The sequence below is a fragment of the Amblyomma mixtum genome, chromosome 2, assembly GCF_055824585.1.
Source record: "Amblyomma mixtum isolate Tamu chromosome 2, ASM5582458v1, whole genome shotgun sequence".
NCBI lineage: Eukaryota > Metazoa > Arthropoda > Arachnida > Ixodida > Ixodidae > Amblyomma > Amblyomma mixtum.
Genome location: NC_143013.1, coordinates 88,495,329 through 88,515,132, shown reverse-complemented (window position 1 = coordinate 88,515,132; position 19,804 = coordinate 88,495,329). Strand labels below are relative to the sequence as shown.

Genomic DNA, 19,804 nt, shown 5'->3' with positions numbered 1-19,804 from the left:
GCAGCGCCGTGAAGGTCGGGACGAGCCACGGCCGGTCTCGTGGGGAGAGCGCGCTTCTGACGAGCTTTCTCACTTTCTCTCTGAGCTGACCGAGCACCCGCGCCGCCGTCGTAACCGGACGGGTCCCATTCAGAGGGCGAGGAAAGGGAACGTTGGGGAGGTCCCTCCGTGGGAAGGTCCATTTGCTGGGGGTGGCCGGTTGACAGGCTGGCTCTGCGCTCTGCTCTGCTCTGCACGTAATACGCCAGTCTTTTGCCATAGAGAAAGGTGCTGTTAGCTTCGTAGGCCTAGCTACTGGAAAACGTGTTTCTTTGTCGCGCTGCGCTAAGTTGTCATGCCGCCTCATCCTTCAAACTCAAGAAAACGGCAAGCTTTAACCCTGGAGACAAAACAAAGCATTATTAAAGACGCCGAAAGTGGTGTCAAGAAGGTTACTGTGGCGCAGAAGTACGGCATCGCCGACACAACAGTGTCGGCAATTTGGAAGAACAGGGACAAGGTGCGACCACAACTTCAAGAAGACTCTGGATGACTGGCAGGGAAGCAGATACGCGCATCAAAGTATGAAGACGTCGACGCCGCTTTGTTTAAATGGTTCTGTGAGGTGCGAGCTCAGAATGTGCCCGTGAGTGGTCCGATTCTGCAAGCAAAGGCGAGGTCGTTTGCCAACTTGTTGGGCCACGATAGCTTCAACCCGTTAAATGGGTGGATCCAACGATTTAAGGACCGGCACGGAATAAGCTGCCGTGTCATCTCCGGAGAGAGTGCAGAAGTGGACGATTCTGCCATTCAGGCCTGGCTCAACGTAAACATCGAGTCCATGCTGACGAAGTACGCCGAGCGGGACATTTACAATGCGGATGAGGCTGGCGTATTTTATAATTTGCTCCCAAACCGCACTCTTGCACTGTCCCACGAACGCTGCTCTAGTAAAAAGGCTTCGAAGGAGCGGTTCACCGTTCTCTTCTGCGCCAATATGGATGGCAGCGACAAGAGGCACTTATTTGTGATCGGCAGGTCAGCGCGGCCGCGCTGCTTCAAAAAGAGAGAGTGCCTGCCAGTTATTTATAAGGCCAACAGAAAGTCATGGATGACTGGAGAGCTATTCGCAACTTGGCTTCAAAAATTTGACGAAGACATGGTGTCACAAAAGCGACAAGTTGTCCTAGTTCTTGACAACTGCAGTACCCATCATGTAAATTTAAAGCTCAGTGCAGTAAGCCTCAAGTTCTTGCCCGCAAATACGACAGCGAAGAGCCAGCCGATGGACCAAGGCATAATAGCCGCAGTGAAAGTGCATTACAAAAGGCGCACATGCGAGAGAGTGCTGATTAACCTTCAGCAAGACGAAGCAATGAAGGTAAACCTGCGAAGTGCCATGGACATGATTACGGCGTCTTGGTGGCAGATAAAAGCGTCAACCATCGCCAAGTGTTTCGCAAAGGCGGGGTTTGTACACAACGCCGTGGGCAGCGATCCTGATGTGAGGAGCGACGATAGGCACCGCGGCAACAATGTTGACGAAGTCCTCAATGTTAATGATGTGTGGTTGGACCTGGTAAAAAACAACATTGTTGGACAGGATGACACATTTGAAGGCTTCGTAAACAAGGATTGTGATGACTTCGTCTGCAAAGAAGCAGACACGGACGAAGCCATTGTAGCAGCAGTGCGTGATCGCAATGACAATGTATCGGACGATGACGACGACGAAGGAGACAGCACACCGTAAGTTTCTCACAGAGATGCACTAGATTACATCAGCAAGCTGCGGATGTACTGCGCGCAGAAGGGCTTGAGCGAGAAAGCTTTCCAGCGTCTGATTGCTGTTGAAGATGAGGTAGTGCACAATGCAGCGAAGGCTCATCGCCAGATGAAGATAACGGCATTTTTTCATTGATGAAGAAATAAAGTTTTTTGTTTAGTGTCCAATTCTGGTGCTTTATAGCGCGTTAAGTTGTAAAAGACTCAATAAAAGGTGGGTTGGCCATATTTGCATGTGAATAAGAGCCTAAAAATGACGTGTTTGATATAGTGCGGTACCGCTTATAATGCGGATTTTCCCGACTGCCGCGACCTGCATTATAAGCGGTCTATGCTGTACCTGGGGTCCACGTGTACCTGGACGATATTATAGTGGGAGGTCAAGATGCCTACGAGCACAACAAACACCTGCAAGATGTGCTGAAACGCATAAGTGACGACAAAATTCGTCTGAGCCGAGAGAAATGCACCTTCGGCATGCCGGAAGTAACCTTCCTTGGATACCGCATTGACACTGCCGGTATTCATCCAACCGAAGAAAAGGTCGAAGCCCTTAAAGAAGCTCCCAGTCCAAGGAACAAGCAGCAACTTCAGTCTTTTCTCGGACTGCTAAACTTCTAAACAGATTCTTGCACGGTGCAGCTCATGCCCTCGAGCCTCTATATCGTCTGCTTGCAAAGGATCAGCCGTGGAGATGGCGCAAAGAAGAAGCCGACGCTTTCAAGCACGTCAAGGAACTTATACAGACATCCGATGTCTTAGTCCACTACAACGTGCACAAGCCGCTCACACTTGCCTGCGACACGTCTGCCTGCGGCATAGGATTTGTCCTTAGTCAAGAAACTCTACCGGACAAGAATCTCCAATTGCATTCGGTTCCCGTACTTTGAGCGCGACTGAAAGGAACTACTCTCAGACAGACCGAGAAGCTCTGGCTGTCGTTTCCGGTGTCAAGAAGTTCCACCATTATCTATATGGCAGACACTTCAAGGTCTACACTGACCACAAGCCGTTGCTGAATCTGCGGCATCACAGTCGTCCAACACCTAGCGTACTTTCACCGAGGATGCTTCGATGGAATTTACTCCTCGCACAGTACGACTATGAGCTGATCTACCGACCAGGACGTCAAATGGGCAATGCTGATTCACTCAGCCGCCTGCCGCTGCCCTCCACAAATGCCGAAAGTCCCATTATGACAAATGTCCTGCTGCTCGAAAACCCCCCAGAAGCCTTTGCAGATGCATCCAAGATTTCTCAGCTGACAAGGAAGGACCGTGTGTTGTCGCGAGTACTCAAGTGGATTCGTACCGGATGGCCAGCAAAGGTAGAGAACCAGTCCCAACCTTACTTCGTGCGCCGTGACGAACTCTCCGCTTATCATGATTGCATTCTGTGGGGCTCCCGAGTCATGATTCCACCGCAACTCCGCATGCAAGTGCTTGAGCTACTTTACCCATCACACCCAGGAATCGTTCGCATGAAGGGACTCGTGCGAGGTTACGTCTGGTGGCCGAAACTCGACAGCAATGCGGAGAACACCGTCCGTGTGTGTGAGACCTGCCAAGAATCCAGGAATGCTCCACCCCGCGCTGCAGTCCATCCCTGGGAGCAGACTACGAGACCGTGGTCTAGGCTGCACGTGGCCTTCGTTGGACCAGTCCAAGGCAAGACATTTCTTATCGTCGTGGACTCGTTCTCAAAATGGCTAGCGATCGTTGTGGTGAGGACAACTTCAGCTGCAGTTGTTGTCCGAGAACTCAGACGGCTGTTCGCCACACACGGACTTCCCGACGTCGTCGTATTTGACAACGGTTCTGCATTCACACCAGCTGAATTCCGGCAGTTCCTCGCCAGGAACAACGTTCGTCAAGCTTTAGTCGCACCCTACCATCCGTCTTCTAACGGATAGGTCGAACGCTTCGTTCAGGAAACAAAGAAAGCTCTTAAACGACTGAAAGGGGGCGACATCGAACTTCAGCTCAGTCGTTTCCTGTTCCAGCAGCACTTGCTGCCCTGCACGACTACAGGAAGAAGCCCGGCGGAGCTACTGTTCTCACGTCAGCTAAAGTTTGCCCTAGACTACTTGCACCCTGATTCTCAGGCAGGCAACTCGCGACGCGACCAGTTGTCCCGGAAGCTCCGTGCTACACCAACCCGCAAGTTTGAGCCTGGTGACTCAGTCTACGCTAGGAATTTTTCGCCACATGGGTCTCGGTGGCTTCCCGCGATCATCCGCTCCTGCAAAGGACCTGTGTCCTATGAAGTCCAACTCCTGGACGGCTGGCTGGCGGAACACATCTCCGCCCCAGGGTTTAGACCATCGGCCCTGGTGCCCTGTTCGCCTCCGGACCTACGTCCAAGTGCCAGCTGGTAACCCAGGCAACTGGGGCTAAAGAACAGGAAGAGGGACTGGGCTTTAAGTCCCTACACTTCGCCCAGTTTCTTCTAAGTGTGAGGGCAAGTGGGGCCCAGGGGTCGCCATCTCCTGGGTCCGTCAAATGAGTTGGCGCAAGTAGAAAACCAAGGAAAACAAACAATGACTGCCGACTGGCGGTCATTCCAACTTTGGGCGCCACGGCCTCACGGCGGAACGTCCCTGATGGGTCCTGGCGGACCCATCACGGGACGTCCTGGCGTAGGCACGTCGACCACCTTAGGAAGAGGGACTATAACCTACCCGATCTTCCTCCCCGTGCGCCTGAACTCGAAATGCCTGAGCCGCATTCAGAGTCAGAATACCAGGACGAAACCCGCTAGCACTTCAGCTGAGCCAGACGCCGACTCACCAGAACTCGGGCACAGCTGCTCCAACTCAGAGAACGCGGATACCTCCAACAGAATTCCTCCGGCGACCGGCACCATTCCTCGACGCTCCACCCGAGAGAGGAAGTTTCCTTCTCACCTCCGAGACTACTACGTCTAAGGGGGGAGGAGTGTTGTGTATCGTGGTGCTGCCGCTCCAACTGTGTATCGCACTACTACCGCTCCAAGCGCCGCTTCCCGTATAGTACTTTCTGTTTCCCCTGAGCATCGTATTTCGCTCAACACCTCATCCCCGCGCCTCCGCGGCTCTTCGGTCCTAGCACGTACGAAGCTACACGCGGACACTGAAGTCTCTGCGCTCTCTCTCTCTGTCCCGACTGTCTGCCCTGATTGTACGCTTTCACTGAATAAACAGTTTTGCCTCAGACTCCAACTGGAGAACACATCAGCATGGTAGTCCTTTTTGTGCCATTTCAAGGAAAACGGAGTCAGGTCATTGGCTGCTTCGCGACTAACGGCAACATGAAAGCAGACATCCTCGCCAAAGTCGCAATAGAAGCCACAATACTGGCAGAAAAAACTGGACTCTTTGTCGACTTTATTACAACTGACGGTGCAAGCTGGAACCCAAAAATGTGGAGGATGATGGAAATACGTGCAACGGCCACTCAGTTAACTGCAAGGTCCAGCACCCCTTTGAGCCAACGCGACATTTGTTCTTCATCTCAGATTTCCCACATCTTATTAAATGCCTTCGAAGCTGCCTGTTGAAAAATGGTTTCAACACCCCAGCTGGCCGTGTAAGTTGCCCCCTATGTGTACCATGTACTTTCCATTCTTAAATTGCAGCACATTACACCTAGTTTCTTAGCGTCGAACTCTTAATTTTACTGTGCAGCACAGTATGTTTTATTCAACTCTTTCGGATATGTCATGCATGAGGGACTACAGGACTAAATTTGTCTAAAGGGCAGCTGCTTTTCTGCTGTTGGTCTATCATCTCAGGGTTTACGTGGAACATCGGACTTGATTTAGTTGGAGAACATTCAACCGGACTTAGCTGAATGATTTCCATCCTTGCTACAACCAGCATGCACTGCTCTAAATGACCTGTTTTGTCTTGGAATTATTCTGCAGGTCATCATGCGGCCGGTAACGGAAGCCCACAAAATTGATGCATATAATGTGACACTCAAAGCCATGCCTGGAATCACAGAGTGTCATATGAATCCAAATGGCTTTGAAAAAATGCGAGTGAGCTACGCATTTCAACTATTCGGCCCGAAAGTCCTCCGAGCTTTCCACTTTTACAGGAACGTGCTGGACACGATATTTGGAACCATAAGCGCCACTTGGGAATTCTTCAGGTAACTATACCACCAGATAATGAAAAATGATGTTTTTCAGTTGGCATTCTTTAAAGCGAGGACTTATTAATTTTACCATTTCGAACTTTTTGCCTAGCTACATAGCCTTGACACTATTGAGAGGAATGCTGTTCAAAAGTGTTTGAAACTTTTTGCATCACAACTCACTACTGAAGCCCTGCGGGCAACACTGCTGTCAGTACTTGACATCATGCGATACCTGTTAGGCCAAGGTGCCCACTATGTCTTGACAGACAAGCTCAACCAGGATCCTTTGGAGGTAAGGGCATAAGCTCAATTTCGTTTTACTTTTAAAGCAGCGTGGTGTTTTGTAGCACTCATTAGCCCGTTTTACATTTTTCAGCGCCACTTCGGACTGGTCCACTCATTTGGAGGCGATGAATCGCATACTACAGTTGTGAACTTTACCCAAATATTTCAACTGCTTAGTCTGTACACACTGTTACGTTTCGCCTTCGTCGTGAGGAAGAAATCGGCGCGGTTGCAGCGGAATGCCGACGAGTCCCGAAAGGCACGCGGGGTCAACGCCTGAATTAGCCACGGAAGCGGCGTCAGTAACCCACCCCGCAACTAGCCAGCGCAGCTCTGCAGTGCACCCTCATCTACAGAAAGAAGTTAGCTGCCACGGTCGGCAGTACTTGACATTCCAAGGGGCCCGGGTGTCAGCTGGGTCCACTCATGAAGTTTGACAGCAGCATTCGTCTTCCAGGAAGAAGTTATCAGCCAGCGTTTCCCCTACACCGCGCGGACTTGCACGCAGCCTGGACCCCGCACGTGCGACCACATGAAAAGCGCGGGAACGCTGCTCGTGGACATTCCAGCGTCTGCGTGACGCAGATGGCATCCTTCTCTCTTTCCCCACACGTGTCGGGGCCGTGTTCCCTAATGAAAGGGTGTGTGATGGGTGCCATAGTGGACTTTTCAGGACTCCTTCGTCGACAAGCCCGGCCCCCATCTAGGGGGCCCAGGGAAAGGAAACGCTATAAAACTCGGTAGCGCGTACGGCGGAGTAGCTTCTCGTCATCAAGCTCCTTGTAATCGAGACTCTCTTACTGAGACGTTCTCTCAGTTGCTGTTTGTATATAATGTAAATTTACTCATATAAAGTTCTTCTTTTTGTCTTTCCCGTAACCTCGTCTCCGACCTCCCTCATTCCCCTCTCCAGCATGACCATGCTACCTGATCCGCAACAACTGGTTGCCAGCGGTGGGATCGAGACAACAGACGCCAGCGGAGAGACATGGTCAACGGTATGCTGAGCAGCAGATCGGCGAGTCGGGAGCAGTGCAACAGCCCTGTGTGATGACTGGTTGCCTGCAGCAGAACGACTGCGCTGGATTCTTGGCTGCGAGGTTTGGTGAGTGCGGGACTTTCCCCGACGAAGTTTTGCCAGGCTTTTTGTTGGTGTCAGGAACAGAGCTGGTAATTGGGGTTGTCGTTACTGCTGGGTTAGTTGCAGCAAGACAATAGCGGGCAGTAGAGAAAGCAGCACTTGGAACAGCCATGGATTTGAAATCGTTACGGAAACCGAAATTACTCGAGCTTGCTAAAGAGTTGGGTGTGGATGTCTCAGACAAACTCAGAAAACCAGAGCTGCTAAAGGCTATTCTTGCGTTGGAGGCTGAAGATGACGAGCTTTCGGAATGCCTTGAGACCGTTGAGGAGAGGGAATTGGCAAAGAAAAAGGAGCAGGAACAAGAGAAAGAGGAACGGGAGCGTCAACACGCTTTGGAAATGAAGCGTCTCGAAATAGAGATGGAACGCGCTCGTAGCGCAGGTCAGGCACACGGTGCAGGAGAGCGGGTATTGTACAAAATGACTGACTTGATGCGGTCGTTTAAGACTGGAGAGGACATTGGTTTGTTCCTTGTTCACTTCGAGCGAACGTGCGAGCAGCAAGGGTCTTCTCGGGAAACGTAACCACGCACTTGCTCACTTTGTTGCCCGCTGAGGCGGCCGACGTAATCGCTCGCCTGAAGAAAGAGGAAGCGGAGGATTTTGATCATGTGAAATCGAGTCTGCAGAAAAAGTACACGCTGTCAGCGGAAGCGTTCCGTTGGAAGTTTCGCAAAACTGAGAAAGATAAAAATGAGTCATATCCAGATTTCGCCTACAAGCTTATGTCAAACATGCAGGAATGGCTCAAAGAAGAGAAGGCGTTTGGCAATCACGAGAAGGTTCTGCAGTGTTTCGGGCTGGAACAGTTTTACAGACGGTTACCGGAGAACGTTCGGTACTGGGTCCTGGACAGGTCAGACGTTAGTACGGTGGCGAGAGCCGCTGAGCTAGCAGAGGAGTTTGTGAGTCGTCAGGCTCGCGGAGCTAAGGACGGTCAAAAGGGTGAATTAGGCTCCAAGTTTGAGAGGCCGAAGTTCACGCCCATTAGAATAAAGGAGGGCAAACGTGGTGCGGATGCTAGTGAAAACGGTCCGACTGAGCGCAAAGAGACGGCGGAAGCCGAATGCAGAAAGAGATTCGAGGCAAGGCAACCGCGCGTGTGTTATAATTGCCAGAAGCCGGGACACTTTTCGTCGCAGTGTCCCGAAGCGAAAACAAAGCTAGTGTTTTTGTCAATATGCAGTAGCGACGAGAACATGAAGCTTCTCGAGCCGCACCTGCGAGACCTCGTTGTGAACGGGAAAGAGTGCCGAGTGCTTTGGGATTCTGCGGCGACGATGGATGTGGTTCATCCCTCGTACGTAAAACCCGTTATGTTCGGGGGCGAGTGCGCGTGGATCAAACAAACCGTAGAAGCACACAGCGTGTGTTTGCCCGTAGCAAAAGTGCGTATTGAAGGACCTTTCGGCGCACTTGAGCCAGAGGCCGCGGCGTCATCTATGCTCCCCCCTCAGTACCCGTACCTATTTTCAAACAGGTTCGATCAACTCTTGCGTGAAAAGGGACTTGTGCTTGGTGAGGCTAGTGTTCAGGCCTTAACTAGATCGAGAGCTCTGGAGCTTGCTGCAAAGGCGGTAGTTGCGGAGGCGACGTTGCCGAACAGTGAAAAAGGGTCGGAGGTACAGCACACTGAGATTGAGAGTGTAGAGGGCTAGCATGCGCCATGTGTGTTGATTCCCCCCCCTCCCCCCTCCTTTCTTCGCGGCTAAGGAAGGGGGGCTTCGTCGTTGAGCGGGCCCCAGGGAGATATGGGGATGCGCGCGGTCTCATTAGGAGCGCCCATCTTTCTGTCGCCTTTGGTGTCGCCGCTGCAGAACCCGGAGAGCCCCCGGCGGGGGGGGCTGCGAGGAGAGCAGCAAAGCGGGCTCACCCAAGCCTCCCATTGTCCCCTTTTGGGGAAGGACGCGTGTTCCTCGCCTTTGTGCCAGTGCACAAAGAACCAAGAGCTTAAAAAGGTCAAGCCGCCGTTTCATCTTACGCCGACAGCTCACCGCGCCTTCACAAACACCACTTGCGGCCCAATTAAGTTTCGGACGCTTCGTTCGGAGGTTCGACCGCTTTTCTTTTGAGAAGAGAACACTGCCGCACGAAGCGGGGTCCGGTGCGTCCGGATGAATGGGAGCTGTGGGCGGCGGTGCAGCTGGCTGGCGTCCGGGATAGCCCCGAGGCTCGACGACAACGCGGACTCAAGAAACGGGCCGCGCGCAGAAGACGCCGCCGCACAGGGCGAGCGCTGCCACCTGCTTAATTGGGGACAGTGGCGGCCGCTTGACTCATCTCGCCGCCCCGACCCCGGAAGACAACTGGTGGCTTCGGCAGTCCATTGTGATCCGACTCTTATCGGAAAGTGGATCTGCGCTCCCGGGCGATGTTTGCGACAGTCGCAGCTGGGTTGGGGCCGACAATTGCCCCAGTGCCGGGAAGCGTCAAGGTCACGGGTACTGGGGAGACCGACGTTGGAGTGTCTTGCTATGTTGGTTTGTGTGTTTTGCTTCTTCCTCCTTAGGGGAGAGAGTTGGTCTGATATAGTGGGAGTGTTTTGCTATGTGGTTTGTAAGTATTTTGCTGTTCTTTCCATAGGGGAGAGAGTTTGTTTAATACGGTGGAAGTGTGGGGCGGGGCACGTAACCCAGGGGGCCAATCCGTATGTGTGTGAATTCTCGGAATGTACTATGTTTTAAGTGAAAAAGATGCCCTTTTTACAGTATGTACATTTGGGAGAGAGTTATGTGCCTTAAGGAAGTTGGAGGGTGGGCCACACGGCTAATAACCAATCGTGTTAAGAGTTTGACACGATTGGATGCTGATGAATGTGGGTCGGGCCCATGTGTCTTTAAAACTGGGTCCCGGAGCCCGGAAAAGGGGTCCTGGGCTACGGAGTTAGATGTAACGCATCTTCGGCTATGCCGAGTAGGGGCCTCCCCTAAATGTTAGCCAGTTCCACGTTGTTGTGGTGCTCACTGCTCAACTTGTATATATATGTAAACTATTGTATATAAAGCTTCAAGTTATATCCCCTGCAAGTTCTCTGCTGTTTGCAAGTATCGTCTCCTATAGACCTTCAGCCTTCAAGTCATTATAACAAGCCGTCTCCGACGGGGCACCCCTGATGCAAAAGGAAGAAAAGGGGGTAAAGAACCTGAAACTTTACTGGCGCAGTCGACAGGATCCTGTTGCTATCAGAAGGGAGCACAGGAGAAAGGGAAGGCAAGAGAGTAGAGACGTCCAGGCATCAACAAGTCGAGCATCGGCGGTTTGGGAGGACGAGGCGCAGGCGGAGAGTAGCTGCAGCGGTCGAGGAAGCCAGGTCCCGTCATCGGAAGTCAACTGCCATCGTCTCCAGTGGAGCGGCGACAGTCGAGGACACCGACGGCAAGTGGCAGCTGATCGCAGGCGGACAGCTTCAGGAGCAAGAGCGAGCAAGTGAGCGGCAAGGACCTCAGCGATCGTCCAGCGGCACGTAAGGGCTTCCGGTCAGGAAAGCAGCGCGTCGAGGCGGAGACTCGACGATCACCTGCGGTTCAAAGCAAGGTGACGGCGACGGGCACCGGTAAAGCGGCGTGCGACAGCTCATCGCAGCGTGCGGAAAGTGGCTGTGGACGCGACCCCAAGGAGCTGGCCATGCGGAACGACGCATCGAAACTGTGAGTTTCCTTGGTCGCATTGTTCACGTCCCTGTTCGTGTGTTTCGAGCCGTTAGGACAGTCGAGGGGTGCGGAAGCGGTATGGAGGGCCATCTATGCCGACCCACACTCAATGTGAGGGACCAATTGGAATTATGGAAGGCGCGCTTAGCGGACCTGCAGGCGCAAATTGCAGAGCAAAATGCTGGAAAGGCGCTGCCTCAGGATTGGGAGGTGGTAACAGCGAAGCTTGAGCAGCTAGGGCTCGAAGTGGCTAAGCTCAAGGAGTCTAGAAGAGCTAGTCAACTAGCCATACAGAACTGCTCCGAGTCCCGAGAGGTGAGGCCGTCTGCGCTGGAGGGCAAATTGATATGCTTGTCCAGTGCAGGCCAAGAAAGAAGCAGGGAGGACGCTGTAAGCAGTCGGCCGGTAGGCAGAAACACCTCTTTTTCCGAAAAGACCGCAAAAAGCGCAGGTAGTGAGGACGAGGTTCCTGAGGGGCGCGACGGTATCACAGATTTCCCGCCACCGCGGGCGGCTCGTAACGTAGGGAAGGAGCCAAATTCTGATGATCTGGGGGTAAGCGAGACCAAATTGACCGATAACAAACAGGACAGCGGTCAAATTGTTGCAGGCTTGATGGCGGAGGTTGTGACCTCCGACATATCAAAAGAACGAGACGAAAACGGCCAGGCAGAAGCAAGAAGGGAGTCAGCTTATCGGGAAACTGAAATTTCAAGTGAAGGAAGCACCCTGATGGAACAAAGCGCAGCGGTATTAGAGGCAGTGATCGCGCACTCCGACGAGGAATCCGCTCAGATCAGCTCTACCCCAGATGAGGCCAGGGACGAGGGCACGAGTTCGGGAAGAAAAACCCGGTCGCAGGCAAGCTGCAAAAAAGAGGAGTCCGTTCGGCATGAAACGGCCAGCAACGAAAGACGGAAGGTTGGCGAGCTAACGCCAGGAGGAGAGCTACCGCTGCGGCAACGGCACGCTGTGCCGGGCATAGGGCAGGAAGTGCCCAGGAGCGTTACTGATGGCAAGAGCCTTTCTTCGGAGGCAGAGAATGGAGGTGGGCCTGCTGGGCCGACCAGGGGAAGTACCGCGCAGTTGTCGAACGCACCCAATGGGTGTCTGATCAGGTCAGGTGAGGACAGGGAGATGCGTAGGGACTGGCCGAAGGGCAAATTCGGGTCAGGTGACTGCGAGGAACCTCATGCCGTCTCAGACGAAGCCACGAAACCGGCAGGAGTAGATCAATCAGGGAGCGGCAATTTTAAGGTTTGCCCGTGCATTAAAGGTGCAGATTGCTCCAAGCGAGGCATAGTACCAGGAGACAGGTGCGTGGCTTTCACGCCGAAAGTCGGCGCGTGGAGCAATACGTTCCGTGCGGCAGTACGCCAAAGCAAGTGCAGCAAAACCGGCCGCAGTGGTATGGTTACTAGGCCGACCAGGGGCTATGCTCCTTACGCTTCGCGCGGTTTGTACTGGCACGCCGGAGAAAGCGTACCCTCAGGGGCATCACGTGCGCGGGGATTCGGACCCATCGCGCCACGGGATGTTTTCGATCCTGGAGGGCAGTAGCTTTTGAATTCTCGCCTCGTGGCGGCACCAGGCGCATGAGCTGAGTGACCGTTAGCCATTAACCGTGTTCGTTGATAACACATCACGGCTCGAATGCACTCAGGGACACTCGGTGCGACCAAGGAGGCTCACGCGGCCACTTGCGGACCTCATACGAGTGCTTCAGTTGCAAGTGTCTGTGTGTATGTGTGCTCATTCGCGAGCAGGACGGGGCTGTGCATGCAGGTTTAACTGGTCGCGGCGCGACAGCGTGGACTTCTGTTAAGGCGCTGTATGTGAATGTGTGAAACGCGTACGCACGTGTGTGGCGCTGACTGTAAGCACAGCAAATGGACCGGGACACCCGTACTACGACCACAGCATGCATGAAACGTTTTTACTTTTGAAGTGCGTGCTTAGTTTCGTTTTTGGGTTCGTTGTAGGTAAGCCACTAGCCCTCTTTTTGTGTTTGTTTTTATTCATCTAAGCGTGCTGCAACCCTTAGATGAATTTTGAGGGGGGCGTGTAGAGGGCTAGCATGCGCCATGTGTGTTGATTCCCCCCCCTCCCCCCTCCTTTCTTCGCGGCTAAGGAAGGGGGGCTTCGTCGTTGAGCGGGCCCCAGGGAGATATGGGGATGCGCGCGGTCTCATTAGGAGCGCCCATCTTTCTGTCGCCTTTGGTGTCGCCGCTGCAGAACCCGGAGAGCCCCCGGCGGGGGGGGCTGCGAGGAGAGCAGCAAAGCGGGCTCACCCAAGCCTCCCATTGTCCCCTTTTGGGGAAGGACGCGTGTTCCTCGCCTTTGTGCCAGTGCACAAAGAACCAAGAGCTTAAAAAGGTCAAGCCGCCGTTTCATCTTACGCCGACAGCTCACCGCGCCTTCACAAACACCACTTGCGGCCCAATTAAGTTTCGGACGCTTCGTTCGGAGGTTCGACCGCTTTTCTTTTGAGAAGAGAACACTGCCGCACGAAGCGGGGTCCGGTGCGTCCGGATGAATGGGAGCTGTGGGCGGCGGTGCAGCTGGCTGGCGTCCGGGATAGCCCCGAGGCTCGACGACAACGCGGACTCAAGAAACGGGCCGCACGCAGAAGACGCCGCCGCACAGGGCGAGCGCTGCCACCTGCTTAATTGGGGACAGTGGCGGCCGCTTGACTCATCTCGCCGCCCCGACCCCGGAAGACAACTGGTGGCTTCGGCAGTCCATTGTGATCCGACTCTTATCGGAAAGTGGATCTGCGCTCCCGGGCGATGTTTGCGACAGTCGCAGCTGGGTTGGGGCCGACAATTGCCCCAGTGCCGGGAAGCGTCAAGGTCACGGGTACTGGGGAGACCGACGTTGGAGTGTCTTGCTATGTTGGTTTGTGTGTTTTGCTTCTTCCTCCTTAGGGGAGAGAGTTGGTCTGATATAGTGGGAGTGTTTTGCTATGTGGTTTGTAAGTATTTTGCTGTTCTTTCCATAGGGGAGAGAGTTTGTTTAATACGGTGGAAGTGTGGGGCGGGGCACGTAACCCAGGGGGCCAATCCGTATGTGTGTGAATTCTCGGAATGTACTATGTTTTAAGTGAAAAAGATGCCCTTTTTACAGTATGTACATTTGGGAGAGAGTTATGTGCCTTAAGGAAGTTGGAGGGCGGGCCACACGGCTAATAACCAATCGTGTTAAGAGTTTGACACGATTGGATGCTGATGAATGTGGGTCGGGCCCATGTGTCTTTAAAACTGGGTCCCGGAGCCCGGAAAAGGGGTTCTGGGCTACGGAGTTAGATGTAACGCATCTTCGGCTATGCCGAGTAGGGGCCTCCCCTAAATGTTAGCCAGTTCCACGTTGTTGTGGTGCTCACTGCTCAACTTGTATATATATGTAAACTATTGTATATAAAGCTTCAAGTTATATCCCCTGCAAGTTCTCTGCTGTTTGCAAGTATCGTCTCCTATAGACCTTCAGCCTTCAAGTCATTATAACAAGCCGTCTCCGACGGGGCACCCCTGATGCAAAAGGAAGAAAAGGGGGTAAAGAACCTGAAACTTTACTGAGAGCATATCTGCACTGGGTAGAAAGGAGTCTGAAACGTTGAAGGCATCGAATGCGCAGGAGAGATTGCCGGACACCGGAAAATTAGAGGAACTATCTTCAGACCTGCTCACCGCGCCTACATCAGATGGACTTAATAGGTTGCTAGAAGTCCGCAGTTCTGATCTGATAGCAGAGCAAAAAAAGGATCGCAGCTTAGAGAATATCTGCTGCAATGTAAGAGAAGGGATCGCCCAGAAAAATGTCCGTTTTGTAGAAAGAAGTGGGATCCTGTACCGCAAGTATCTCAACCGCAGGGGAGTCGAGTTCGATCAGCTGGTCGTGGCTCAGTGCTATCGTCAGGATCTGTTGCGCATGTCATATGGAGGTTCGTGGTCCGGGCACCTAGTAGTTAAAAAGACTAAGGACCGTCTTTTGCAAGAATACTATTGGCCGGGGTGTTTTTGTGACGCAGAACTGTTCGTAAGGACATGTGACACCTGTCAGCGTGTGGGCAAACCTGGGGACAAAGCGTGAGCGTCGAAGTTGGTGTCTATCAATACGGAGCCCTTTAGACGACTCGTTATTGACACAGTAGGACCACTGCCGGTAACGACCTCAGGCTACAAACACATTTTGACTGTGATCTGCCCAGCAACAAAGTTCCCCGAGGTCGTACCGCTTAAAGAACTCAGCTCGGTTGAGATTGTTAATGCACCACTGTCCATATTCGCGCGGGTTGGTTTTCCTGTGGAAATCCAGTCAGATCAGGGCACGGTGTTTACAAGCGCTTTGACCGCGGCCTTTCTGGAAAGGTGTGGAATAAAGCTTTTACGTAGCTCCATGTACCATCCTCAATCAAACTCCGTTGAGAAGCTCCACTCCGTCATGAAGCGGGTGTTGAGAGCGTTGTGTTTTGAAAGGAAAACAGACTGGGAGCTATGCTTGCCTGCAGCGATGTTTGCATTGAGAACCGCGCCCCATGAGGCTACAGGGTTTTCGCCAGCTGAGCTTGTGTACGGTCGCATGCTGCGGTCTCCGCTACGCATGCTTCGAGAATCGTGGGAAGGCCGGGGCGATGACCCAGTCGTGGTGGAGTACATGCTTGGGCTACTCGAACGTTTAAAAAGGGCACAGGAGTTGTCAGGTGAAGCATTGAGAAAAGCCCAGCAGAGGGCCGAAGTTTATTATGATCAGACAGCAAGGGCCCGTCGTTTTGAGGTGGGCGATGACGTAATGATCTTACGGACATCACTGAAAAACACGCTCGATGTGCAGTGGGAGGGTCCAGCACGAATTGTGCAAAAACTGTCGGACGTTAACTACTTAGTGAACCTACCAGGAAAACGTAAAGTACAGCAGGTTTACCACTGTAATCTGCTCAAACCATATAGACAACGGGAGGCAGTGGTGTGCATGATGGTAAACGCTCCCAAAGAGCTTCCGGTCGAGCTTCCGGGATTGTGTTCAGTGACGAACAGGGAAGGCACTGAACAAGTAATTAGTGACTTGGTATCGAAAGCACCACTGTCGCCTGAGCAGAAAGCCAAGTTGCATGACCTCTTGCAAGAGTTTCGAGGTCAGTTCTCTGATCGGCCAGGTAGGACTTCCGTGCTTACTCATGACATAGAACTTACCTCGGCAGAGCCGGTACGGTCCAAGGCGTACCGGGTGCCGCCGCGCCAGCGCGATATTATGGAAGCTGAGGTAAAGAAAATGCTGGAGCTGGATGTTATTGAGGCTTGTGAGAGTGATTATATCTCCCCTTTGATTTTAGTGAAGGTACCGGGCAAGGACCCTCGTCCTTGCGTCAATTACCGCAAGCTTAATTCCATCACTAAGGATCAAATTTATCCAATTCCGAACATCGAGGAGCGCATCGAGAAAGTTAGTAACGCTCAGTTTATCTCCACCTAAGATCTAGTCAGGGGTTACTGGCAGGTTCCCCTTACAGAGCAGGCTAGTAGATATGCGGCGTTCATGGGAACATTTCGTCCTAAAGTTTTGAGTTTTGGTTTGAAGAATGCACCATACTGCTTTTCTAGCCTCATGGACAAAGTGTAGCGGGGAACCAGTCATTTTGAAATCACTTTGCAGTGCCCTTTGTGAACCTGAACGTGCGAAGGAAGCCTTCGAAGTGCACTGGGCTCAAGAAGCATTGAGAGATGACCGACTCCGGTTAAAAGCAGCCTCGAGCGACATCCCTCCGGACAGTGGATGCAGTCCCCTGTCCATCAGGATCTCCTTCTCCCGGCGGGGCTGTCTGTTATGTTTCGCCTTCGTCATGAGGAAGAAATCGGCGCGGTTGCAGCGGAATGCCAACGAGTCCCGAAAGGCACGCGGGGTCAACACCTGAATTAGCCACGGAAGCGGCGTCAGTAATCCACCCCGCAACTAGCCAGCGCAGCTCTGCAGTGCACCCTCATCTACAGAAAGAAGTTAGCTGCCACGGTCGGCAGTACTTGACATTCCAAGGGGCCCGGGTGTCAGCTGGGTCCACTCATCAAGTTTGACAGCAGCATCTGTCTTCCAGGAAGAAGTTATCAGCCAGCGTTTCCCCTACACCGCGCGGACTTGCACGTAGCCTGGACCCTGCACGTGCGACCACATGAAAAGCGTGGGAATGCTGCTCGTGGACATTCCAGCGTCTGCGCGACGCAGATGGCATCCTTCTCTCTCTCCCCACACGTGTCGGGGGCGTGTTCCCTAATGAAAGGGCGCGTGATGGGTGCCACAGTGGACTTTTCAGGACTCCTTTCTCGACAATCCCGGCCCCCATCTAGGGAGCCAAGGGAAAGGAAACGCTATAAAACTCGGCAGCGAGTACGGCGGAGTAGCTTCTCGTCATCAAGCTCCTTGTTATCGAGACTCTCTTACTGAGACGTTCTCTCAGTTGCTGTTTGTATATAATGTAAATTTACTCGTATAAAGTTCTTCTTGTCTTTCCCGTAACCTCGTCTCCGACCTCCCTCATTCCCCTCTCCGGCACGACCATGCTACCTGATCCACAACAACACGTATAAAGACAGGTCTGCGTGGAAGTGTGGAGGGCGCACCGGGTGCTGTGCCTGTGGTTGTTCAAGACACACTGAAGAAATCCAGAGAAGCACACCGCTGCAAGCAAGCTCACCTGCGTGAACTGACTGAGTCGAGGATGCTCGTCTTAACTTCTGAAGCTGACTCGCCCGATCACAGTGACAGTGACCACATTTACTCCAAAGTAGAAGTCGATGAAAGCATACTGTACTATTTTTCAGGTTATGCGGTCCACAAATTTTCCAAGACCTCAACTTGCACTTCCTGCACGGAAGATACCAGCTCTCCTGTGCCAGTTGTTGGCAGTGACGCTTATCTTACAGTATACAAAAGCTTCAAGCAAGGGTGCTTAAAGCATCCCACCAGAAAGATGCTAGAGTTTACCAACATTGTAAACAAAGCAATCTCGATTTCTCTGAAAGAAGATCCCGTTTTTGGGGACATTTTTTGGGAAGTGCTAGACGAGCTGGAATTGCAAAACCTTGCTCTTCTTGGATGTGCAGAGCATATGGCCACTTTTACATGCCAAGTGCTGCATTTTGTCATAGTGGCACGCATGCACTTCTATGCGAGAGACGTAGACCGCCGGCTGGAATACAGAGAAAAGGTTGTCACTGCAAATAAAAAAGCTCGCCTTCTGTAGCCATGCCCTCCGTGCTTCCGACTTAGTGTGTCTGCATTTAATGCTTGTCTATGTTCAATGAAATTAACATTCTAAAAATGACAGTGCAGGACGCTGCTCCTGTCTGTGTGATCATTGCAAATAAAAAGCTCTTCTATAGTTATTCCCTCCCTGCATCCAGCTAAGTGTATCTGCATTTATGCTTGTGTTCACTGAAATTGGCATTCTAAAGAACGTGCAAAACGCTGCTCATATGTGCGGTGCTTCGTTGATAACGTAGCGCAGAATTTCGTGACTGATCTTGAAACGGAACATCGCTAGTTTTAACCTTTCATTAATGTTTCGTACATTCTCCCGAAGAAATATTGATAGCTTTACTCCAACATACGCATATCATCAGCGCTAGGTCTTCCTCGTAATTTGCAGCGTTGAATTTGCCGCACACGATAGTGTGAAAATTGATTTTATGGTTCGGGAAAAGGTTGGTGCGAGGCACAGGGTATGTTCACGGGCAGTCACATGATCCCCTCCCAAATAAAACGTCCAGGAGTGCTTTTTGCATCGACGGTCACGCTTCGCCTATGGTCACACTTCACCTACGTGTTTACTGTGCTGCGTGTGAGTGTATAGCAGGCTGTGCCCGCGCGTCTTGCCGCTGCGTGCTGCTGCGATGGCGACACCAGCAAAGCGGCCAAAGTATGAAGCGAAGGACCTGAACACAAAAGTGCAAATATTGAAGGCACTAAAAGGTGGTGTTTCACGCGAAGACGTGATGAACAAGTATGGAGTGAAGAGGAAGCATTGGCCCCGTATGTCAAAAATGAAAAGAGTATCTTGGAGGCATCGACAGCGAAAGCTTCAATGCTAAAAGAAAAAGACTGCAGACGGCGGCCCACCCGGAGCTCGAAGAAGCCATACTTCAATGGATTGCAAACGCACGAGAGGCCTATCTCCCTGCGAGTGGGCCACTAATTTGTGCACAGGCTGAGAGATTCGTCGCAAAAATGAACATCAAAGATTTTAAAGCCTCCGAAGGTTGGCTCGCTCGTTTTAAAAGCCGGCACAATCTGACGTTCAAGACTGTGTGTGGCGAAAGAGCCTTTGTGAGCGAAGAAGCAATCGAGGAGTGGCGGACCAACGGGCTGCCGGAATATCTGGCTGCGCATGACGCGAAGAACAAATTCAACGCTGACGAAACAGTGCAGCTCTTTAAAGCTCTTCCGGACAAGATGATTACTTTCAAAGGTGACCCGTGCAGAGCAGGAAAACGCAGCAAGGAAACGGTTACGATTTTACTTGCGGCCACCCTGACGGGAACAGAGCGGTTGCCGCTCTTAGTGATTTGGGAAGGCGCAGAAGCAGAGATGCTTTAAGAACGCGAGGCACCTTCCTGTTAATTATCAAGCTAACAGGAAGGCCTTGATGACACCCAGCATTTTCTAGACCTGGCTGCATCAGCCTGACCAGCGTTTTGGAATGGAGAAGTGCACGGTCCTCATGGTCGTGGATAATTGCAGTGCCCACTGCAAGCTGTCGGGTCTTGAATGGATCAAGCTGGTGTTTCTCCCACCAAATACAACCGCAGCCCTATAACCCAAGAATCAGAGAATAATTCAGTTCGTCAAAAGCAA

General features: G+C 52.3%; 3 protein-coding genes across 6 annotated transcripts in view; 2 read left to right on the top strand and 1 right to left on the bottom strand.

Annotated features, from left to right (window-relative positions):
- LOC149360058 (uncharacterized) overlaps positions 1-19,804 on the bottom strand; it is a 181,448-nt gene that overhangs the window by 152,285 nt on the left and 9,359 nt on the right. The window lies entirely within an intron of this gene.
- Positions 8,024-8,971, top strand: LOC149360061 (uncharacterized). The gene has a single exon (XM_089575304.1). The coding sequence runs from the start codon at positions 8,039-8,041 to the stop codon at positions 8,969-8,971; it is 933 nt and encodes a 310-aa protein (XP_089431430.1). The 5' UTR covers positions 8,024-8,038.
- On the top strand, positions 11,696-18,194 carry LOC149360060 (uncharacterized). Its single transcript, XM_089575303.1, has 3 exons — positions 11,696-12,011; positions 16,293-16,402; positions 17,541-18,194. Exons 1-3 carry the CDS (start codon positions 11,696-11,698, stop codon positions 18,192-18,194), a joined length of 1,080 nt encoding a protein of 359 aa, XP_089431429.1.

Coding starts and splice junctions, on each gene's coding strand:
- LOC149360061 (XM_089575304.1), top strand. CDS start 8,039: ATGTCAAACATGCAGGAATGGCTCAAAGAAGAGAAGGCGTTTGGCAAT.
- LOC149360060 (XM_089575303.1), top strand. CDS start 11,696: ATGGAACAAAGCGCAGCGGTATTAGAGGCAGTGATCGCGCACTCCGAC. Junction 12,012..16,292: donor TTCGGAGGCAGAGAATGGAG/GTGGGCCTGCTG, acceptor CTTTGATTTTAG/TGAAGGTACCGGGCAAGGAC. Junction 16,403..17,540: donor TCGAGGAGCGCATCGAGAAA/GTTAGTAACGCT, acceptor ACACGTATAAAG/ACAGGTCTGCGTGGAAGTGT.